Genomic DNA, 26183 nt, shown 5'->3' on the forward strand with positions numbered 1-26183 from the left:
GAAAGAGTATTTGAATGAATGGGTTAAGATCTGGAGAGATTTTAGCCTATCAGTAAGGAGATGTTTTCCCCAACATCCTTCAAAACTTGATTGCATACTTCTGACTTGATGGAATGGTGCATCATCCAGATGGAAAATGCAATCACCACAATGGAACAAGAGTTTTAAGCACCTGATCTGCAATAATCTTGAGAAGTGCAGACTTCTCAGACATCACTGCACATATATCAAAGATTTAAAGATTCCCAACAAAATATCTTCCAGACCACAGGTACTACTACTGTTAACCTATTTTGTCAAAAGTGTGCATGGAGGAGGTTCACAGACTTGTAGTTCATTACTGTTTTCATATACATAACCTACTGTCTGCATGTAGTGTGCAAAACGTGGTATGATTGTCTATACCAACAAACTTCTGCTAAGTGTTGGTGGTCATTCACAATGGTTCTGGCATAATGCAAATCTGTTTCTATGATATGAGTCAAGTTAGAGTATCTACTTTAATATTTTCAACTGATGGCAGGTTAATCCACTGTGTTGGCAAAAAATGAGCACTGACATTGCTATGTTACATTGTAAAGTAAATTATGCTGTTATCACCCACCTGTTCTAAACCATACATCCCATTATTTTCTCACTCTGTGAAGTGACCTTCCATTTTCTACCAATGCACTTGTGACTGTTGAATGTTTTGCCATGACTTCTTCAACAACTGCATAAAAACAGACCACTGCCCATGGTTAATGCCAGTGTCACCCTAATCATAGTCCTTTCAAAGTCTATTATATCATTATGATTATCTTTGGACATTGTCTCACACTACACAATGTAGCTAGGTCAGTCCATTACCAAATGCATCATTCAGAGCTGCAGAAGTATTCATACTTTAATAATGGATAAGTGTATAGAGATGTATACAATACTGTACATGAAAACACAAAGCATGACTGTGCAGAAATTCAAACATATTACTTAATAGTCTTATCATAAAAGTGATAATATATTTTTCATAAGTATTATTCAGTTCTTTCTTATACAAAATAAATTATATACATTTTCATTGGAGTGAAGGTGATAATGCAATGCACAATCTCACTAACTTATAGCAAATTACATTTAAATAATAAGGATTAGCGCTGCTTACCTTTACTGTATAACCTGTTTACAGTTATGTATGTACAATTATAATACACTTTATTATAGAAGTTTTTTAACAGAAAAATTTCAACAATTTCTGTACAGGTACACACTAAAAAGAACAAGAATCAACTAATATAACTTACAGAACATTCACTATTAAGATTACTATGTGAATTATGAAAATGTAAATCTTGTTTCTTTTGAAGTTTGGTGCTTGGAGAAGAGGAATCAGAATCTATAACAGACTCCATTTGTAAGCAAAGCACTTTTCCAACACACTCAATATTGGATGATTTAATTTTACTTTCATCAACCAATCCTAGTGCCAGCGCTGCCACTAAAGCTGCTGCCTGTTCTGCCATCTTTTTGTTTTTCTCCCTAAGAATAACCAAAAATAACAATATATTTTATTTTACACAAGTTGCAGGATGTTTTGTAACAAAATTATATTTCATTTCAGTGGAAACCTATAGAATTTTTTCAAATTATGATGTCGGCGGCACTTCATTATCACCAATGAACATTTTCTGAAGCAATATTTATAAAACTTTTTTCCCCGCCTTATTCTGTTAACTGTTGTCTAAAATTTCTGTTATATTAATGACTATTTGGAAACCTGACAGCACTCTCCCCTTACAAATATAGTAATAAAAAAATTTCCTATAACTTATGACTGTATGCACTGATTTTCACACTTGAAACATGGTTGCAAATTTTGTGTGCATGTTTGCTAGTCAAATGCATGAAAGAAAGATTGTATAATGGTGTGCATGTTAAGAAACCCATTAGGAATGCCAATAGTTATTTAGAAAATTTTTAATAGGAAAACCAAGTTCAAGTTGTCTTGAAAGCTACCAAGTTAAAGCACGGTAAATAGTGTCATGTGGAAAGCAGGAAGGGTATTTATAGAAGAATAAAGAGGACCCTTTATTTTCTTCTCCCCCCATTTCACTGAACTTTTTTTAATTCTGATGAAATCTGTAAATAGAAATACAGTCAAACTTAGTTATAATGAGCATGGAAATAACAAGATCACGGCTGTAACAAGCAAAAGCCATAATGATTTTAATTACATGTATTCCCAAAAAATCACTGTTATAACGAGTGTACGACATGGATATACCATACAAATTTTAGTAACTATGCAAACATACAAACATTCTTAATTGCTCAGGTAGTCAAAAAAATCCAATTCTTGGAATAGACAAAAATGAAATGAAAAGGGCGACAGCTTTTGTGTGACTACCCGCATCGGATTAGCACACAGTTTATGACCTTGTCCTTTTGGGGACGGGAGGCTATACAGTAGTGCATTGACATTCCGCTTGTCACATTCCCCTATTTAAAGATTATCTTGTATTCACTGAAGCATAAATTTATTTTGGGACTTCTAAGAATTTTGTATGCAGACCACTTTATTGTCATTTTAAAGTAAAATCAATTAAAAACAAACCATTCCTTCAGAAACATGTCTACTAACAAAAGAAAGTTTCTCTGAGTTAGAATGTGGTACAAAAAATGTTGTGTGTAAAAAGTTTTCTTCGTCCTCTTCAGTGTAGCGACATTGTGGAAGAATAAACATGTTTACATATCATGTGTACTGGAAAAGAATATAAACGAAAAAAAAAAAAAATAATAATAATAATAATAATAAAAATAAAAAAATTTAGAAAGTGTGAGGTTACAAACATTGATGAAGCATTGCTTCAATGGTTCACTACATAAAGAAGTGTTGGATTTTCAATGGATGGTCTGATCTGGAAGACTCAAGCGGAAAAATTTGCTAAACAATTTGGACACCACGATTTTGTATGTAACAGCAAAAGTTATTACATACAAAAACCGAATACAAATAATATGTAGGTATATACTATTATTTTTTTCTCTCTAGTATTTCTTGTCTTTTGAATCTATCTTTTTATCAAGTTATTGAGAATTTTAAAAAAATAGGAACTAGATTTAACTCATCACTGATATAGTGAGTAATGGTTATAATGAGAAAATTTTTTCAGTTCCTCGATGCTCGTTATAACTAAGTTCAACTGTATAATTAATAGCCATATGTTTCAAGCAACTTTTCTTGCCCTTCTTTAGTGAGCTTATTAATAAATTATTTACATAATTACCAGAAAAGGACTTATGAAGTGTAGTTTCATGGCTACCTCCTCCTACTACTATGGAATAGGATGACTATCAATTATAATTAGAATAGCAAATTTTTTAAAATTAAAAGTTGCAATGCAGTAAAACCTGAGGTAGTTGGTGTTAACATCAACTAGCTCACAATTTTGAATTATAATAACTCAAAAGACAGCGACATCAAGATGTGTTCACCTAGCCACTCACCTTGTTCGTGAGAATTCAATGTGGCTTACTACTTGGAAATTCTGAAGCAGTAAGAGGTTTCATTCAATAGGAAAAGAAAACCCTTTGGCCAACTGAAGAATGAATTCTTGACCATGACAATAATTCATGTACCACTAACTGCACACAAAATAAATTCTGTAAAACAATGTGTGAGGAAGAAGGGAGAATCTGATTATGCAGCATACTTCTTTGCCTTATGTTTCATTTGTTGCTCCCCCCATACTTTTCTTTCTCTAATCTCGAAAAATTCTTGAAAAGAATTCACACAATATCTTTTATCAAAGATTTTGATAAGTTTTTTGAGAGGAATTCCAAAAGAGTTTCAGAAATGCTTTCAAGTGGCAGCATGACAGGCTGAGGTATACACTGCACTTTAGAAAAGATAATGTTCATCAATGTACTTTGATAAAAGTATTTTATTACAGAATTATTCTCATTCCTTCATGGTTGCAACCTTATTTTCACAAGTGCTAATTTTAATTGGCATCTATAATCTCTCCTAAAAAAAACATCAGAACATGTGGCAACTAGTTTGGTTATGTTTATAATTATTCATTTTACTTCAAACTCATCAACTTTTCTTTCTCTTATGCTTTCATTCTTTTAAGAATCCTTCATTCATATATTTTACCTGTCACTAGTTGAAAATTAGAATCTACAGTTCAAGTTCAACATTAACTCATTTCTTCCTAACCTTAAGAACATCCATTGCACTGGTTTGTTACAAATTCACCCATTTGTGCTTATTACCAGGGGGGGGGGGGTACAGAACAAATCAAAATGAATATTATAAAACTATATTTAAAATAAGTAATTTTACTTACGTATATGTATTTGAATATTTTTTACCTCCAACATTAACCACAGATTGAAAGCTCTTCTCTACCTGACTCTGCAAATAAAAATACAATATATACAGTTATGAATGTAACTATATACTGTAAATTTTTTTACAGAAAAAAAAAAAAAGAATTTTTTTTTTTTTACCTTATTTGATATATTACATTTAAAAAAAATCCTAATAATTAATGACTCAAAACTATGCAAAAGAGGCAACAGCTGGGGGGGGGGGAAGAGAGAGAGAGAGAGAGAGAGAGAGAGAGAGCAATAATAAAATAAGACTTACATCAGGGATTACAAAAACACAATTTAACACTGGCCAACATATTTAAATTTTTTTTCCCCTTATAATAAAGTAAGCTATCTATATGTATTTTGTTGTACTGAACATGAATGAATTTAAAATTTTGCTATCACCTCTGGTTTTTGAGAAAATTAAAATTTTTGTTTTACTAATTTAATAATAAATCAATTAACAAGTTTTAAGAAAATGTGAATTTATGAGCTCATATTTAAAGTAACTAGGTTTCAACTGCTTATATGTCTCCTCCCCAACTTCCTTCATACATGGTTGGCAGTAAATAATCAGCAACATGCATAGACAATACTGCCTTTGGGGTAAGCCACTTTCATTCCATTTTTCTTTCTCTGGTGCTTTTACAAAGTTTTCATTAAGCCTAATTTGATATGGAGTGGGGGAAATAAAATCTTTTCCTCCTTAGTGGTTGTTGTTGTTGTTCTGGAGGCTTAATGGCACATAAGCTGCTAAGGCTATAATGTGCCTATTCACTTATTATATTAAAACATGAGTTTTCCCTAAATCAAAAGAAAATCTGAAATCAGAAATAATTGAAAAGCCCAGTTTGCCTGAGAAAGTCAAAAAATTCAGAAATATTTGCCTTATCACCAATGAGATTTTCAAGAGTTATTGGTTTATGGAGATTAACCAGTGAGATCAAGGATGAAGTTCTGGCTTGTTTATAATAGGGGCAGCCAATAAGAATATGTTTTACTGTCAAATTATTAGAACAATGTGTACATTGTGGTGGATCATCTCCTGTGAGTAAATGAAGGTGGGTCAGATGGGTATGTCCTATTCTTGCCCTTGAAAGGACTACTTCTTCTTGTCTCGATGTACGGATACTGGAGTGCCAGATTTTTGGATCATGTTTAAACTGAAAGAGTTTATTATTAGTCTGAGAGTGCCAGAGTGCTGTCCATTGTGATATGCAAGCAGCATGAACTGTTAGTGCATAATCTGATGCTGGAACAGGGATATTGGTTAAATCAAAAGTAGTTGGATTTTTTGCAGCTTTATCGGCCAGTTCATTGCCTAAAATACCAGAATGGGATGGAATCCAGCAAAAAGTGACCAGTTGGTTGCGTTTTTTAATTTTCAGTAATAAGCTTCTGATTTCATTAAGAATAGGGTGGACTTCATCTGAGGAATTACATAACGACATGATTGAGCTGAGGGAATCAGTGTAAATAACTGATTTGAAGGAACTGTCTGAACAGAGATTTTCTAAAGCTAGTTTGATTGCATATAATTCAGCAGAAAATATACTAAATTCTGATGGAAGGGAAACTGATACAGTTGTATTCGGAAACACTGCAGCTGCTCCAACATTTGAATTAGATTTAGAGCCATCTGTATAGATTGGGGAGAAGTCAGTATATCTTTGAGTGTGAACTGCATGAATTTGTTTGACATTTGATGCTTGCAAAGTATTCTTTCTCCATTGACAGAGGTAAGTGTCACAGGTTGGAAGAGGAGGAGGAGTCCATGGTGGCTGAGTACATGTGGCTACTTGTACGGAATGGACGGAAATATTCCAAACTTGCTCCAATTCAAGAAGGCGAAGACCAGCTGGCTTTACTATGCTAGGTTTGTTTCTGTATAAGATTTCAAATGGTGGGTTGAAAAGGTATGACTGAACGGGATGAGAGGCACAACTTTGTATCTTTACAGCATATTTGAGTAACAGTGTTTTCCTGCGTAAAGCTAGTGGGGGCTCGTGAGCATCAATGTAGAGACTATGTGCGGGCGACGTTCTGAATGCACCAATTGCAATTCTCAAAGCACTGTGCTGAATTGGATCAAGCCAGCGTAATACACTCTTTCTGGCAGAATCATAGACAGGAGCACCATAATCGAGACGGGATCTGATTAATGCCCTGTATAAACGAAGAAGCGAGGTACGATCTGCACCCCATGTTTGGGCAGATAAAGCTCTGAGTATGTTTAACTTTTTTAGACATGACGTCCGTACATTTTTAATATGGTCTAGGAAATTTAACTTGTTGTCAAGGATTAATCCAAGAAATCTGATGTTGCTGGTGACTGGGACAACGATGTTAGAAATTTGAAGTTCAGGATCTGGATGGAGTTTGCGTTGTCTACAGAAGTGGATGGCAACTGTTTTCTGCTGCGAGAGCCGATAGCCGTTGAGGCTTGCCCATTGTTGAATTTTATTAAGTGATATCTGAAGCTGTCTTTCAACAGACCTCATGTTTTGAGAATGACAGGAGATGGAAAGGTCATCTGCATAAAGGTAAGTCTCAACTGTATTTGGAAGCTGCTTAGTGATAGAATCTATTCTCAGAGCAAAAAGAGTGGCACTCAGTACTGATCCCTGTGGAACACCTTCTTCCTGGATGAAAGTTGTGGAAAGGGCATGTTGGTATCGAACTTGAAATGATCTAGTATGTAAGAAGTTCTCAATAAATATAGGGAGGTTGCCTCGTAGTCCTAGAAGGTAAAGATCACTAAGTATACCATACCGCCAAGTGGTATCAAAAGCCTTCTCTATGTCTATTGAAACCATTACTAGATGTTCACGTTTGACAAAAGCATTACGGACGGCAAATTCAGCCTTGACCATAAGATCTAGGCATGACCTGTTTTGACGAAAGCCATATTGACTATGGCTCATTAGCTGTTCCGACTCTATGATCCAGACGAGTCTTTTGTGGATAATTTTCTCAAGAATTTTGCTGAGGCAGCTTGAGAGAGATATGGGTCTATAGCTATTCGGGTTGGATTGATCTTTTCCAGGTTTCAGGAATGCCAAAACTGTACAGTGATGCCAAGAAGCTGGAAAAACATTTTCTAAAAATATGCGATTGTAAAAGACCAGGAGGCAGCGCAAAGCTTTGTCATCAAGATGTTGTAGCATGACATAATAAATCCCATCTGGCCCGGCAGCACCATTGCGGGCAGTTTTAATGACATGTAAAAGTTCAGAATATTGCAGAGGTTTGTTATATGGGAGAAGACGGGCAGTTTGAAAATGAATAGCATGCTTTTCTTCAGTGTTTTTAATTCTTTGGAATGAGGTAGGATAGGCTGTTGCTGCTGAAATTTCGGCAAAAGTATTTCCCAAAGCATTAGCTATATCTACTGGATTAGAGAGATCTTTCCCATTCCAAGAGAGGATTGGAGAAGGTATGGTAGGAAACTTACCAGACAGCTGTCTAATTTTTTTCCATATTATTTTGGAATCAGTATTTCTGTGAAAACTAGAGGCAAAACGGATCCAGGATTCTTTCTTTGCTTGCTTTTGTATGAAGCGTGCTTTTGCCCTTAATTTCTTATAGTTAATAAGATTGACTGTGCTCGGACATTGCCGAAACAAATTCCAAGCTTTATTTTTTGCTCTCTTTGCTGTGGTGCATTTGTCATTCCACCAGTAATTATGATGTTTTCGGCCCGGGGGATTTGATAGTGGTATTGTATTTTTAGCCACATTTAGAAGATGCGACGTGATGTAATCTGTGGCATCATCAATATGTTGGAGGCGGATTTTTTCCTCATCAAGGTCGATTGACGATTGAAATTTTGCCCAGTCTGCTCGGACAAATTTCCACTTTCTGCACGGTTGAATTGAAGGAGTCTTTGCTATCAGAAAGTTGCATACTATTGGAAAGTGGTCACTGCCCATGGGATCATTTATTACATTCCACTCTATGGTTGGGACTAGTACTGGTGAACAAATTGTGAGGTCTATTGCTGATGTGTGTCCTGCTGGGAGCTGTACGTGTGTCGGTGCACCAGTATTGAGTATACTGAAATTTAGTGCCTCTAAAAAGCTTTCAATTAGTCGGCCACGTCTATCCAATTTGGGAGAACCCCATAATGGGTGGTGCCCGTTAAAGTCCCCTAATATACAGAGAGGTGGAGGTATCTGTATAAACAGGTCTTCAAGATCTCTTAAAGAGTAAGAACGGTTTGGTGGTAGGTAGATTGAGATAAGTGTTATTGCACTATGGAGAGTTATGCGAACAGCAATAGCTTCTATTTCAGTTTGGATTGGGATATGTCTAGTTGGGATCTTCGAGTTTACTAGGATTGCTACCCCACCATGGGCAGCATTAGCGGTATTTCGATCTCTTCGATAAAGGCAATAGTTCTTTATCGAAGGAGAAATTTGTGAGGTCAGGTAAGTTTCCTGTAGACAGAAGGCAGCTGGAGAATATCGGTTAATTAAGTATTGAATATCGTCAGTGTTGCAACGAAAACCTCTGCAATTCCATTGTAAGATACTGTGGTTCATTTAGGTTTAGTTGAGGATGATTCATCAGACTGTTTTTTGTTTGAGCACTTTTTCCGGTCTTTTTTTGGGAAGCTGGGGCGCCCAGTATCCATAGTGTCATTTGCATGAAGTTCTAGTATGGGTTCCTCAAGATCTGAGTGTACATCTACTTCCATACTATTGGTGGATGATTCAGGTTTCTTGTTGTCTTTGGTAGTTTTTAATTTTTCTTTATCATGCGAGACTGTCCGAGTATCAGTTGGGATGCTGATTGGAGTGTTGGTCGATTCACTGGTTTTAGTTTGATGTGTGTCTTTTCCTGAATTAGATAGTGTATTTTTAACCCAATTAGCCATAGATGTGCTGGGGGGTATTGATACATCTGTTTGTACTGCTGTTGAAATAAAGCTTCGAGTGTGAGACGCATATGAACGACTGGGCATGGTCAACATAACCTGTCTGCGTGCCTCAGGGTATGTGACTTTGTGTTCAATTTTATATTTTTGAATTTTCTTCCCTGTTTTCCACATTTCACAGGATTTTGAAAATGCTGGGTGACTTTCTTTGCAGTTAGGGCAAATGGGACTTGATGCTGAACAGTCTGCTTGTGTATGTTCCTTGGAACCACAAATAGGACAAATAGCTTCTCCTCTGCATGCTTGTTGGGAATGTCCATATTTTTGGCATTTAAAACAACGAATCGGGTTAGGAATATAAGCCCGAATTCGGCAGTTTAAATAGCCAGCTTTTACTGAGGATGGCAAATCTGGGGTACTGAAGGTTAAAATGATTGACCTAGTTGGGACGAGATTTCCATCTTTTTTGGTCATTATGCGTTTGGCGTTGGTTACTTTTTGATTACTCAGTTCTTTAACTAATTCCTCTTCTGATATTGTAAGTAGGTCCCATTCGGTTATAACGCCTTTCGAGGAATTTAAGGTGTTGTGCGGAGTAATAGATACTGGCAGGCCACCGAATGTCGTTGTTTTGAGCAGCCACTCGGAATGTTTGGAGTTGGCTGTTTCAATTAATAGGTCTCCAGATTGCAGTCGTTTAACCATTTTTGGTGTTCCAGCAATCGATTCCAGAAATCTTTGGATGACGAATGGTGATAATTTGCCTACAGGTTGGTTGGAGAGAGAGTGTATCACCAGAAAGTTTGGCATTTCATTGCACTGAACTTCTCTTCGGAGCCTTTTTGCTTGGTTCACGTCTTCATCATTAGGTTTGTCTAGCCTTGAGTTTGAAGGCTCTAGAGGTGGATATTCATTTTTATCCATCGTTGCTCCTTTTAGCCCTGGGGGATAACTTTTCCCCCAGATTACCGGCCCCGCCACGGGGAGGCAGGAGCAGTGCCGCTCGGAGGCCAAGCGGTTGAAGTGTTAGTTGGTTAATAAAACAAGAAATATAGGAAAAAGAAAGGTGTGTTTCCTTTCTGTGTTCTAACTTGTGGTTTTCAAGTATAGAACTAGTTATAAAAGAAAGGCTTTTGCTAGAAACGTAGGAACTTAAAAGGAAATAACTTCAATCACTTTAGAAGAGCGCTCTATATATCACCAGAATATCGCTTGGCCTCGAAATACGCTTGGCACCCGGGGCCCTCCTTAGTGGTGGATGGAAAATGTGCTGTTTGAAATGACCAATTCTTAACAGTGTAATGGGAACCCCTTACTCTACTGTCCTATTCACACAAGAGAAGGAATATATTCTTGACAGTATAATGGAAATCAATTTTGTGGAAAAATTTTGCGAAACCAGGAAATGCAAACCCAATAACAGCGCAACAAATTTCTAACTTATATCTTGTGTAATGACTTCTTTATGAATTGGCCTATGATCAGAATTAAAGCATGTTTCTGGCTCACAATCCAATAGTGGGCTGTGAAGAAAGAATAAGGTTGAGGTAGTCCTGCCCTCTTGTAGCTTAATTGTTAATTATCCCAACATTTAATGGGCGAGCTGTTTTTACCCAGATCAGCATTTTCTGTAAGCGTGAAAGATGAGGTGGTAGATTGAAGTCTTCAACAATATGCTCAGCAGAGGTGTGCAAATTTTCCAATGTGCAAATTCCTGGATAATGGCCTGATCTGGGACTCGTGGAATGTATAGTGGTTATATCAATTAAAATATGATGAAATTGTACTAAGGTGTTCAGAGCCTCAAAATGCTGAGACTGGCTTGATGAATGATGTTTTAGGTTAAGAATACTGTCACTGAAGAAAACAGTCACACCACCTCCTCTCCTAGAGCCACATGAGGTGAAGAGTCTTGAACCCAGCAGCACGAGTGACCACAATTGATTCTTAAGCAGGTTCAAGTCACATTTCAGACGCACATAGGACATCTGTCAAGCCATACAGTGAAATATGGTCTAAAGTTTCCGATTTGTTTTAATATGCTTCCTGTATTTTGATAAAAAATTTTTATTGTGTCAGTGCACCAAAGGGTCACAAATGTTAGTGATCCGAAAGGCCTTTGTGGAATAGTGGAGGTTCGACACGAGATGCACATGGATTCAGGCAAGATCTCTATATTATGGCCTCTGCTTTCATTTGCAGAAGATTTTTCCTCCAATAAGTTGAAGTTGGAATGGGAAAGTGAGGGCTGAGAGCAAAATCCATGCATATTAATTAGTCATCTGGCAGAACTGGTCTGGTTCTGTGTGCCTGGAGGAGTAAGGAGGAGTTGTGGTAAAAGGGTTTTATCGAAGTAGAAGTGGCCATAAGGAAGGTTGTTAGAGTAAATCTCTAGAGAACTGCGAAGTACAGTCCAGTTTAAACAATAAGTAAGTGGATACCTTGGTTCAAAGTTGCTGCATTGCCACAGAGAAATTCATTTCTTCAACTACCTTACTAATTTCTCTGGTCACAGTTTTTAGGGACAGGCCTTGAGATGAATAAACTCAGCCTTTCTATTAGATTCTATGGACATAGGTTTGAGCTTTGATAAGGTTGACTTACCAATAGAAATTGGGCAACATGTCTTTTTTTTTTTTTCCCCTGTAGAGGAGGGTTGCTGCATGTGGTGCCCAATACTATCATGTCTCTGGGGAGAGTAACATTTTCTTTGGGGTTACTGGGGGCAGTAACATTTTCAGTAGATGATCACACACTGGCAGGCTCACCACAAGTAGTGTTTTTGCTACAATTAAGTACAGATTCGCTGGTAGCATAATGTGTTGAAATTGCCACAAAAGTGATTTTGTGGAACCAAGACTAGAGGATTGTCAACCATACTGATTTCCAAAGCAGCAATCATTGCATTTTGAGATGTTGGCATTTTCTTGCCATTGGTGTTCAGTAAAGGTTGTCAGAGATACTGTAACAGAGATTACTTGTGGTCTAACTTGCTTGAAAGGCACTGAACAACAGATTGAAGATATTGGTCATCTTCCACTAGTTTGCTATTTGTGTGTTGTTTCTCATTAAGTTTATCATTGAAAATTGTGAACCATTTTTCATTTCTTTCCATACACAGTTTAAAGTTGGCAGAGAGAGAGATCATTAAATGATTGTGCCAACCTTAGTGACTTGAAAGTTGGCAGTTTATGGTTGTAATAACCTTTATTAATGATTACCAGTTTAGAACAGATCCTAGGTCCTAACATCTTATTATCCTTTTTTGCATTAGGGGTTAGATCACAAGCAGCGTGAACTCTTTGCTTGAAGCTTCTTTGTTTGGAGCATTTAGGACATTTATATTTCTCTTTGATACTCATCCCCATTTTTTTTTTTATAATACTCTTGAACAACTCACTGCATTTCACACAATTATGTTTCTTGAATATTCCAGTACATATCAGATAAATAGAATCCTCGTGGATATTTACTTTGCAGAGATCACACTCAATGTGATTGCTAGTATTGTTGCCATTACTAAATGCAAGCTAGAAAAATTACTGTAATATATACTAATATGAGAGACTGCACAGCACTATAGTTATGTAGAAAAACAACTGAGAATTTAAAACTGATTTGATGTAGAATAAGTCAGGTACTTTAATATCATACGCCAACAGATGTTACTAGTATTCAGAAAAATTAAATTTTCATATGCAAACGTAATTTATTTCCTACTATGGTATGTACAGTTTTTAATTTAAAATAATAAAACATTTCAAAAATCTGACATGGCAGGAATATTTTGAAATAATTTTCATTATCAGGGAGAAAACGTTTATTAAACAATATGTCTTACTTTAAAAATGTCACTTAATTTTAACAACTGCTTATGGAAGGAATGAATATCCATAAAATAACTGTGAGAAGGAAACCTGCAATATCCTAAAAACAAACACATACAGTGGAGTAATTTATGGACTGCAAACATTCCAACTTATAATTCACTGGCTTTGTACATTCAAAACTTACTCTAGTTTGACTGTAACAAATCATTATGTTACAGTGTTACTTCCTTAGGAAGACAATACATAAATATTTTATGTCTTATATTTCTTTTCCTGTACATACATATCAGAATTTTGAAAATACAATAATAATCTTTTATACAGACAATCACTTTAATTATGTAAAAGGAGGCAATTCAATACCAAATTCCTGAGAAAAAAAAAAAAAAACACAACACAACTAAACTTTTTTAAAATGTTAAATAAAAGCTCAATGCCAATGTAAATACTCAATTTAAGTATTAATTACTTAATATAATTAAAATATTAAGAAATAAATAATTAAAAATAATTGTTTAATTATTTGAACAAGAAATCAAAGAAATAGTTGCTCATAAAAGCAATTAAAAAATAAAATAAACTACTTTACTCACAGTATTATAGACAGGTTGAGGTAAATTATTATTTTTTGTCCAGTTCCAGAGTAGAGTCTTTGGAAGTTCATTATGTCCATACAAACATCTAAAAACATTAAGAAAAATATTATCTTTCTTATTTATTCTCAATCTATGAACAATAGTTTTTCTATAGAATAATAGCACATGTAATACTTGGCTTTTGTTAGAGAATACATGTTAACAAAGAAAACTACAGAAGCAGATACTGTTATGTCTACTGCAGAAGTAGACACTGTTATGCTTGCACACTTTTGTGTGCAAAAGGGTAAACAGGAATTCACAACACATCATGTCCTGTGGGTACTGCAGCAGATAACCTGGGTCAGTTAAAAACAAGACATTATGGGTAGAGTGGGTACAAGAAAACTGACAGTGGAAAAAGGTAATCTTGTCTGACAATTCACAGTTCCAGTTTACCCATGAGATGGCAGAACCACAGTAAGGTAACAGCAGCACAAATCAACAGACCTATCATAACAGGTGTCAATAATGTAGGCTGGTGTGGAAGAGTGTTTCTGTGGCACACATTAGGTCACTTGACACCCGTGGATAAATGTCTGAATACTAGACAATGAAACACTAACACTGTTGCTGACAAGATGTTCCCTACATGCTCACTATTTATCTAGTAATGGTTACTCTCGGCAGGATTATGTGATATTTCACAAGGTTTGCAATGTTTGGAATGCTTCCAGAAGCCTGTTGAGCCACTGGATCAGAACATCACTGAGCATCTGTCAGATGAGGTAGAATGAGCTGTTCATAGCAGGGATCTGCCACTGTTCAATATGAGGAAGCTGATGAGGGATGCAAATAAGTCTACATGGGCATCTCTGAGGAATACTTCTGAAATCTTGTGAGATCTACACCCCATGATTTGAAGCTGTTCTTAGGGATAAACGAGGTGATACTCATCATCATCATTATTATCCGTTTATTAACCACAAGGAACTGTGGGTCACCCCGGGACGACAGTGTGCCAGGAGGGTGAGAGATTTACATACTGAGGTGTGAGGAACCACACATACAATGTACAAGAGTACATGCATGCTCGACCCGAGATATTTACATAATTGCACTTACATACACTTGAAATAAAAAACAAAGTTTATAGCAATAGACATCAAAATTTAAAAAAAAAAAAAAAAAATGCATTTGGTATTATTAACTGGCCACTTGGCATGTGCATCAATACAAGATGTAGAAAATTGCTAAACGTCAAGCAGGTTAATTTGAGAGATGTATACAAGTGAAGGCCAGGCAAGCTGTGTACTATTCAGTGAACAGATTTACAATATCCATTTACTGCTGTAATGTCGAAGATTGAAAGAATTTTTCTGGTATGACATGCATTCAAACACTGAACATAAGCAATTCTATAATTGTGTGCTGACTATAGTTAGCTGCACAAAAGGTTTAAAGATTTTTATTAATTTTAATAAACAAAATTACAATATACATTTTTATCTTATCATTCCATATTTTTATATGGACTATAATACCTCATAAACTTGGCTTCCATTTCCCAGATATCACCATCAGTCACCTTCCTTCTCTTTAATGATTTTTCAGTGTTATCATTATGTCTCAAATGCAGCTTTTTCAGTTTTTCAGCACGTTCTTGGAAATCTCTCTGTTTCTGGAGATAATAGTCACCCATTTTCCATAGACAACTATAAAAATTTAAGAAAATAAAAATAACCTGCAATTAATTTTGTTATGCACTTTAGGAAAAAAAAAATATATATATATATATATGATTTAAATTCTGTCTAACTTAAAGGAATATGAAGAGTTTCAAAAGTAAATTATTTTGACTTTATAGAAATTAAAGAGATTTTACTCTATGAAAGTTGAAGTGCTTAAATTTTCACTTTTCTTCTTTTCTATTTAAGTTCTTCTTTTAATGGCATGATGCACAGGTAATCTGAAATGGAGGGAAGTGAAAATATTTAAGCACTTCAAATCTGCACAGAGCAAAATCTCTCTTTAATTACTAGAGGAATTAGATAATCCTCAAAAACATTCCATGGTACTTCACACATTGCTTCATCAGTAACTAAAGATAGCTGAACAGGAAAAGGGAGGTAATTAAAGTATACTATATATTATTAACTTAATTAATTTTTTTGCTTATTTAACTCTTTCAGAAATGCACTTTGTGGAGTGAATTTGTTTGTGGAATTTTGAAATTTTGTGAAAAATGAAAACTTTGTACATAAATGCTTTGAAATATTAATATGTTCTCATTTTGACCTCATAGCCCAACAGAATAAAATTATTGTAAAAAGTCAAATCAGAATTTTAAAAAACTAACTGTAAATAAATTCCATTGTCACTTTTTTGATGCTACAATATCCTCTAGGTCTGTCTATGTATTATTTGATCACTTATATCAAATTCTGATCTTATAGAAATCCTACAATTTTGTATTACACAAGTCCAAATTATAAAACAGATTCAACAGGTGTAATCTTCTCCTCCAATTTGCAAAGCTACTTTCATGCTGTTGTATATTATAAACTGTGTCTACAATTAGTTGGAGACATGGATAATGCAGATGCCAACAAAATTTCAAGAAAACTTGCACATCCAGAAAAATTAAAACAATTCATAAATTACGAGAACATTATTTATGTGAGCACTGGGAAGTATGTACAGCAGGCCCCTGTTATAACGCGGTTCGCTTTACGCTGATTCGCTATAATGCTGTTCTTATATTATAACCCGTATCTGACTATAACGCTGCCACAGATCACTATAACATTCTTTTACAGATTGCATTTTTGGCATATTCAACGAAATCGTTTCATTTGATGGAGTCGATAGCTTGAAAATGAATAGCAAAAACAGCATTAAAACGTTTCCCATGCCGACTTGAGAAATTTTCCCATGCTCAGTGAAATTTTCTTGCACGCTAATTTAATGCAGTACAGTGACTTGTTATGTAGTTCCAATATCAACATTTAAAAAAATTATCAAGTATATTGCCTGTAATATTTGCGTTATATGCATTTATCTAAAGACTAATCATCACTCAGTACAGTATTAGACATCGTGTGTAATGGACAGTTTACTTGAACATTGAATCATAATTAATGCAACCAACGCAGTTACATTTTCAAAAAGTTAATAATGGCTGATAAGAATGAAAAAGCAACAACGCCTGGATGCAGTACGAAGACTATAAATGTAAGAAAAAGACTGAATTTGAAAATTAAATTAGACGTTTTGAAGTGAATCGATATTGATTCCGGTCAACAACAAGCGAATGTGTGCAATAATTTAGGACTTGCAACTTTAACTGTAAGAACAATTATAAAAAAATAAAGAATTAATTTTAGCAGCAGGAAATATAGCTGTTCCACTGCAAGAAACTAGGGCTAGGCCGACTATTAGGATTGAAATGGAAAGACTTTAACTAATTTTATTGAAGATAATATCCAATGCAGAATTCAGTTAAGTTAAATATTATAAAAGAGAGAGAGAGATTAGCCAATATGATGATCTGAAGAAAACTCACCTAAAAAAAAAAGAAAGTGGAACCATTTAAAACTGGTAAGGGTTGGTTGAATAGATTTAAAATCTAGGGGAGAAGCTGCAAGTGCAGATCAAGGAGCCGAAACTTTCAAAAAAGAACTTGTTAAAATTATTGAAGAGGGGTATTGTATGTTATACTTCTCAACAAGTTTATAACATAGATGAAGCAGGACTTTTGTGGAAACAAAAGAAGTTTCATATTGAAAGAAGAAAAAAAAAAACCATGCCAGGTTTCAAAGCGGCGAGGATCGGGTGACTTTATTGTTGGGTGGTAACGCTGTGGGGGATTTAAAATTAATACCCCTTTTAGTTTATTTAGAAGAGTGCCAACCCAAAATCAACACATTTTTCATGATTAAATTCATCAATTAAATTAAATCAATTTAGATCAATTAAATTCATGATTTTAATTGGAATTTTAAGTTTAATTTTGATACGTAAGTAGTTACCACATAATTATATATGTATGTAATGCAGAATATTTTATATGTACAAATATTTGAATATTAAATATCTTGACCGACATTTGTGCATCTTTTCACTACCATTTATTATTGATTAGGAAATATCCTATGGCACCGACCGCAACTTACAAATACATATGTTACCTTATGGGAATGCGGCGCTCGCTTAGCACTCCGTTTTTCCGGAACAAGTTATCAGCATTAAGTGGGGGTCACCTGTACTCAGATCTACATACATACTGCCCAGGGCCAACACACAAGAAACATAGTTCTAAGTATGTATTACTGAAAGGGTTAAACACGTTTGGATCTGGTCCTAGGGTATTAAAGTTTAGCTTTCTGTCTTGAGGCAATTTTTTGGGATCTTCTAATTAATGAAATGTTAATAATGAAAATAAATACAGGAGGCCATTTTCATTTTCACTGCTATTATTATTTTTTTATTTGTTCTGAAACCATACTCTTGAAAATGTATACGTGATTATTATCTATTATAAAGGCATGCAAACAAATTGCACACAAACATTTTAAAAGTAAAATTCTTCTCTTATTATTATTATTATTAGGATAGTCCAGACCTAATTGAATTCCACAGAACTGCCACAAAAAGCAGTATGGAATTGTGTCTAAAATGTTATTATAGGATATGGTTATATGAGGTTTTGGTACTGGAGCACTTATGTAAATTTAAATTTACTTAAGTTCTCTAGTACTGATTCTAGGGATTGAATCAATAATGAAAACAAATGACTTACCCAGAGAAAACAAATGGCTGGAGAGATGCAAGGATTGAAATAACATTTTTATTTATTTATTTTCTTTTTTTTTTTAAGGATGATGCTCCATAAATCTAACTTCTTTCCATCATTCAGTCTATTCTAATACACACAGTGTTTAATTTAATGTTCACTGGCAGTTACTTTGCTTAGTTTTAATTTTAGATTTTTATGGAAACCTTTTTCATTACATTTTTTTCCTGAACTTTCAAAACATTTAGCCAAAACTGACACAAGACTTACTGTAAAAGATATTGTAAAATCTCAGGTAAGGTTTTACAATTTTCATCTTTAAAATTTGCCTAATCAATTGCTTTTTCTCGATGAGAAGGTTGTCCCTTATCATTTGTTTAGCCTAAAAACACAAATTTATTTTTTAAACCTAATTTATCAGACAAATGGAAGTGTATCCTCCTCTACACCTCAACATGAAATGTGTTAACTTTGTGAAAAAAGTTGCTTTCACAGGTTGATTTTCCTGAACTTGCTGCTACAACTTAAAATAAGAATGAAAACAAATTTTTTCCTATACAAATAATCACGGGTATATTTGTCAGTTAACATATGGATGCAGTAAATTATTGGCAATGACTGATCAAGTATGTATATAGTATCAAACAATACAATAAGGCATAGATAGCAAAATAGTGAATATACAATTTTTCACCTTTTTAGGCCATTTTTTTAAAATCAGATGTCTTAAAGAGCATTTGAAAAATTTGCAGGCTAAAACAATAAGGGGGAACAACTTTCTCATTGGGGAAAAAAAAAAAAAAAAAAAAAAAAAACCGGTTAATTTGGCAAATTTTAAGGTTAGAAATCAAAATCTTACCTGAAAACTTTACATTGATTTTGACTAGTTATCATGAAAGGTCAGGAAAGCAAGTCTCATAAACTAAACACTAAATGACAATGAAATGAAATACCCCATATATATAAATCTTTATTTAAATATATGATAGCACATATTCTCTATTCAGGACTTTTTTTTTTTTTTAACAGATTTGATTCATAATTTAAATCCTTTTCCTTAGTGCTAAATTCAAAGGCATTTGAATGTACACTTAGTGATCAATAAATTGAAATTATGCTACCCAATCTGTAATGGCTGGGGTGGTCACAATTTTGATATGATCAAATTCCTGAAATGTAACACACTGCACACATTAACAAACCAGTTTTTATTGGTATTCAGTTTGAATAATGAATGTTAATAACTTCTCAACACAACTTTTGTATTAGGTAGGTGGTCACAATTCAATGATCACTGAGTGTTTATGAATTTCTCACATTCTTCTTTATGATATGATATACTTTCACATCTATCTGGATACTATCGCTCAAGATAGATTTAAGTAAGTGTCACTTTCATTCTCATAAGTGCGTAAATCTAAAAGCACATCTAATATACATTTATATTATGTATGTCAATTTAGAGAGGGGGTGAGGGAGGATTATTACTGTCAGTGATGTAAAGCCATTTTTGACCCATAATTTCCATGTACTGTGCTGCTCCTAATTCTTCTCCAGAACGTCCCAGTAATACCAAATGCTAGCCAGTTCTAGGATTTTTTTTTTTTTTTTTTTTTGGCGGTTGTGTGTATGGGTGGAGGGAAATCATTGTGATGTCATTACTGATTACTTATGTCTCATTACTTATGGATACTATTTCAATAAAGGTTTCATGGAAGGCAACCAGTTTTCAATTTTTATCAGACAACTCTGCTCTCCAGAGGCAAAACTAAGTACATTTGATATATATAAACATATATAAATACCCTCTAACATGTTTCTCTTAAGAGACAAAGTGCAAAAATAAGATTTGGAAGCCAAGTTACCTAATGGTAAGTGAGAATTGCAATCAAGAATTATAAAATGGCAATTTTCTATGAAAGCTTGAAACTAACAATGCAATAATTGAATATATATTAATTTCAAATATGATTAAAACATTTAAAATTAAATTCATTTACCATATTTCCTCCATTTGTTGAGCATTTAGCAATGCTCTTCCCCTGTCTGTATCTTGAAGGGAACCCAATATTTGCTGAATGCAGTATTTTGTATTGATAGCATTGTTATCAAAATCAATTGCCTACATAAAAACACAAATTAAAAAATTAATCCCTGTTTCAAGTGATTTATTTGAGTGAACTGTAACAAAACTGAAAAATTCATAAACGAAAATTCATACATAAACAAAAAACAAAATTTATAGTTACAATACACTTTCTGCCTAGAAATATAAAACCATGCATAACAAAATTACTTATACAGACACTGGACAAAAACTTAGTCATTTGTGGTATTTAGGGCATATAACAGATTGAACATGTGTATCTTTCATGTTTGTTAGGTAACACAGAACTGAAATTAGAGTATAAGGTTAACCTGTTTTCTCTATTTACAGACATAGCAGCTGTGGCTGAAGAAGAAAGAGTTTTCACCATGAACAATGGGATGCAGAGAATATGTTAGTGAGTGGTAAAAACAAGTGATAGAATATGTTAGTGAGTGGTAAAAACAAGTGATAGCATTTGACAGGCCTAAAGGATATCTGGAATTTGCTGGTGTTTCTGAAAAAACAGTAATAAGAGCTTCTAAGGAATGGTGCAAGTTGAAATCAATCAAATATAAGAGGCAGAATTGTGATCAAAAGTCTATCCCAAGATAAAAATATCATGTCTAACATGAAAAAAGCTTCAAACAAGACAAGAACTACCCCAGGTGCCTTTCTTATGTTTAACTTCAACAATTTCTCCTCCACTTTGCTCTCAGTTATTACAAAATCATTAAGCACCCTGCAACAATTTGATAACCTTATGCCATTTTCAAACTTTAATAACTCCTCATCTGTGAATGTAGATGCAAAATACTCATTCAGTTTGTTTGCTATCTTCAGTTTGTTCGTGGACTAATGTTATTAGTGGAGTCCCACATGGTTCGGTGTTGGGTCCACTGTTGTTTTGTATATTTATCAATGATATTGATGAAGGTATATCAGGCTTAGTGTCAAAGTTTTCAGATGATACAAAGGTTGGCAGGGTTGTTAATGACAGTGTGCTACTGAACAGGATCTAGAAAATTTGGGCAGATGGGCTAAGTGGCAACTGAAGTTTAACCTTGACATATGCAAAGTACTGCGTATGGGTAGAAGTAACCCCAGAGAAACGTACCAACTGTGTGGTGCTACACTTAAGGTGGTAGAAAATGAAAAAGACCTGGGAGTAATTGTGCAGTCAGATATGAAGTTTTCTGAGCAATGCAGACAGTCTGCCAGGGCAAGTCATGGGGTTTTGTCAATGATATCTAGGAATTTTGCTAGCAGGGAAAAGGAGGTGATTGTCCCTCTGTATAAGGCAATGGTCAGGCCACGACTTGAGTACTGCGTACAGGTCTGGAGGCCTCATTTTAGGAAGGATGTAGATTTGCTTGAGCGTGTACAGAGAAGAGCAACAAGATTGGTGAGGGGAATGAAGGGATCCTCTTACCAAGAGAGGCTTAAGTTCTGCAAATTGCAGGGGCTGGAAACTAGGCACCTGCATGGTGATCTGATTGAGGTGTATAAGGCCTTGAATGGGTTGAGCACACTGAATTCTGATGGGATCCTTCCACTTGTCAGATTACGAACCTAAGGGGGCATAAATTCAAATTAAGAAAAGATAGATGTAGAATAGATGTACAGAAATTTGCCTTTAGCCAGCAGATGGTTAATTGCTGGAACAGACTTCCATCTGTCTTTGTGGAAGTTGATAGGTTTAATAAATTTAAGGAGGAACTGGACTGGCAATTTGGAGGAAATGGTGTGATTTTTTTTTTTTTTTGGCTGATGCTGCATCAGCTCATACACTTGCTTTCTTGCATCACATGCCACTACTACTACTACTATTTCAGGGGTTGGACACCCCTGAATTATACTATACTTTTTAAAAAATAGTAACTGTCTTCAATATCACATATTCTCAAAATTTATATAATACCTCTTAACAAACATGAACAATTTCATAGTGTAATGCCAATTACTACTACTACTACAAACAGTTAATCAAGGACATCATCTGCTGATTTCTGAGAGAAAATGGCAAAGAGAATCACACAAAATGAATGTTGGAATAGGGCCCCCCCACCAAAAAAGGACATTGTTAACTGGACATAAAAAAGTCAAGCCAATAGGGACTTGAAAGGCATAAGAACTAGACTATTGATATGGATCCGAATTTTTCCTATACTCTAACAATAACTGAGTTCACAGAAAAAGCAATGAGGCATTTCATCCATACTATGTACAAGATATCATACAAACTGGCAATGGATCAGTAATGCTTTGGGGATTGTTTTAACTATTATGAAGTGGGTCCTCTACTTGAAAGGCCAACCTGGATGAATCAGGCTGGCTATACAAATATTCTGGATAATCAGGTTGTGCCTTGTGCTGAACATCTGAAGGATACTCGTCATTTTAATTCTCCTGTATTCCAGTTCGTTATTTTGGTTTTTTTAGGAGCATTAGCAACTAAGGCCATATTGCTCCGGGATATGCGGTGGTCATTCCCTGACCTTTCCGCATCCTCCATATTTGGTGGTGACGGGTTCGAACCCCGGTCTAATCAAGAAGCGTGTGCTACGCACTGCTGCTCCTTCCCACCTGGCCTGTATTCCAGTATGAGTTGTGAAGACAACTCATACTGGAATACAGGAGTATTAATATAGAACAGCTCCTAAATACAAATTCTGTAAAATGTCAGAAATGAGTGCAGTGTATACTGTATTCCAGTATGGCAACTGTCCAATTCACAAGGGAATGGTGGGGCATTTAAAATGGCTAGCCATGTCACAAGATTTAAATTCTATTGAGAATGTATGGGACTATCTTGAACAGAAGAGAAAATGCAACAACAGCATCTGTGAAACCTGAATGAATTATGGTCTTAATTTTTTCCCTGAATAGCCTAATATTTATATAAACTATTTAAGGAGTCATATATAGTTGAATCCTACCCAAGAATTTGAAGTGATTCAAGCTTAAGGAGGTGTTATATATTATTAACTGAAAAATTATACAAAGGACTAATTTTTGTCTGTCTTAAGTTTCCAGTTTTATTTTACACACCATCTAAGCTTGTCTGATTTTATACACTTCAACATCAACTCTCTGACTGCATTGTTATATATTAGACAAACTTAAGAATAGAAAAAAACCCAGCAAATTTGAAAACAGATGTCTATAAAATAATATACCATTCTACTTCTTCAGTGCTATATATAACATAAATACTCACATGTCTATCTTCTAATTTCTATAGAAAATATGAAATATATTTCTAAAATCTGAGCACCTTAAAAATCAACCAGCTCAAAGTCAATCCTGCATTTTCAACACATGATTTAGATCTCAGATGGATATTTTTAGTTCAGGATTAATTTTCAGCAGGTAGACTTTCTAAGTATTCTATGTGCTTAGATTTATAATGTGTTTAATGTTCATAAATAAACTAAAATGCTAGATAAGTGAATTTATCCAAATTATTTAATATATATTGAAAAAGAAGAACAGATAATTATTCTGTAGAATGTGTTCTCAAATGTCTCCATCAAAATAGTGCAGTGATGAATAAATAGATTTTTGATAAATTTGATGAATTTTTTTCATCAAATTTAGAAAATGGTTGTGCAGAATATTTAGTTAATCACAGAAAATGGTTGTGTAGTGTAATATGATTTATAAAAAAATACAGTGATAGTCCGCTATAAAAATAATAGTGCTTTTAAATATACAACGATAAAAATCTTTTCTTGAATTTCTTTACTGCAAGTTTTATACTTAGCAGTAATTAATAAATGTTTCTACACAGAGAGAGAGAGAGAGAGAGAGAGAAGAATCAATGTATAAGTTCAGAAAAAGATTCACATGTTATTCTAAAACTTTTAAACAAAATAAATAGTACTCAGAGTAAAATTTCAATGAATTCTTATATGACAGCATACCAAGAATGTCCCACCTTTTTAGCCTATAGGCCAAAACAGATAAAATGCTGAAGGTTGCCACAACAAGTGTGTCGTGGGCCACAAACCACTTTCTTACCACTAATTATGCATTTTTCGAAACAATTAATTTTTGTTATCTACATTTGTAATTATTTTTTTTTTAACATTTAATAATTAAATATGAAAATTCAACAATTACATAATACTAATAACATTCTTACCATATGGTTATAATAATATTGCTAAATTCTGAGACCAATACACATAACATGAGCAAATAATACAGAAAAAGTCGAACATTTTAAAAAAATCAAATATTTTCAAGTCAATGTGAAACTATATTTTGTGACACACTAAATTTAAACAGAGGACGCATAACATTTAAAGGCTGCCTACATAGCCGGAGGTTACCCAGTGTGAAAGAGTGGGCAGCATGCAGCCTGTGGGTTGGACACCCCTGAATTATACCAAACTTTTAAAAAAATGGTAACCGTCTTCAATATCACATATTCTCAAAATTTATATAATACCTCTTAACGAACATGAACAATTTTATAGTGTAATGCCAATTACATATAAACCCTGAAAACAAATGTTTATTTTGTTTTTGGGGTAAGAAGGAGAAACAGGAAAGGAATCCCACACGCATGGCTTGAGATCCACACTAGGTAGGAATGGAGGAAAACAACACTGCAAAAAAATTTCCATTAAAGCAGTAACAGGAATTGCAAAAAAAAAAAAAAATTGTTACTTGGCATAACCAGTAAGCATGATAATCACTAGACTATTTTTAACGCTATGATAAATGATGAAAGTGGGATATTTCATATTTTGGAGTAACACTGAACATACAGCTGATTTTTTTCAGCCTAGTAGCAGACAATACAGACAAATTCACCAGTGCTAGAATACACCTAACCCTTTGAGGAGTACACACATATATTTACATTTTCAAGATTATGTATCCATTTATGTAAGAACGGTTCTGAAAATCTTCTGTAGGTGCTGCCACTTATCTGTATTTCCAAATAATTGCAGACAGTTTGTAATAGACTGCAGCACCTTCTGGTGCTGAAATCTATTATAAACTATGTGAAATTCAAATTCAGGAGTTGATGTAATTGAATCAAGTGATACATAAATAGATGCACAAGGCTATTATATCAAAAACAAAATAGTGAGTTTTTTTATGAATTTTTGTTTTTATATATATTTTTAAATTCTCATTTGATTTTTGACAGCAATTTCACTCTACTGTTCAGCAATCAAGTCAAAGTAAGAACAAATTAATATTTAAAAACGTGTGCAAGTTTTCATTTTTACAAATTAAAAAAATTCCACGAAGAAATTCACTCCAAAAGGTCATCCCATCAGAAAACTCAACCCCATGAATTCACTTTAATTCATGGAAACTCACTCCTCAAAGGGTTAAAGTTCTGTTCATTTAATCGCTCTTCTCCATTTTGTACATCAATAATTTTTCCTTCAATTGTTAAAAAATCATATCAATAATTTTGCTGATGATGGTACCCTTGGATGCTTTCTTCCTGTTTGACATATATTGTAATAGACAATGACAAAAAGTACGAGATCTCTAGAAATAATTTAGGAATTTCGTTATTGAAATAGTCTTAGTTTTGAACCTTTTTTTGGCAGAAAAATATTACAATTATAGCTTCCTCTGAATTTGCTTCCAACATTTTCTTCTAAGCCCTTGTATACATCTCAAATCT

General features: G+C 34.3%; 1 protein-coding gene across 1 annotated transcript in view; it reads right to left on the minus strand.

The window, feature by feature from the left end:
• Positions 1–1265: 1265 nt before the first annotated feature.
• Dus2 (Dihydrouridine synthase 2) overlaps positions 1266–26183 on the minus strand; it is a 74068-nt gene continuing 49150 nt past the window's right edge. Inside the window, exons 9-13 of the mRNA XM_090369537.1 lie at positions 20439–20560; positions 15188–15358; positions 13662–13749; positions 4332–4399; positions 1266–1518 (exon numbers count right to left, since the gene is read on the minus strand). Coding sequence (XP_090225663.1) covers positions 1266–1518; positions 4332–4399; positions 13662–13749; positions 15188–15358; positions 20439–20560 — 702 coding nt within the window. The remainder of the gene's footprint in view (positions 1519–4331; positions 4400–13661; positions 13750–15187; positions 15359–20438; positions 20561–26183) is intronic.

Source organism: Mastigoproctus giganteus, chromosome 1, assembly GCF_048544385.1.
Source record: "Mastigoproctus giganteus isolate SK-2022 chromosome 1, ASM4854438v1, whole genome shotgun sequence".
In the NCBI taxonomy this organism is placed as follows: Eukaryota; Metazoa; Arthropoda; class Arachnida; order Uropygi; family Thelyphonidae; genus Mastigoproctus; species Mastigoproctus giganteus.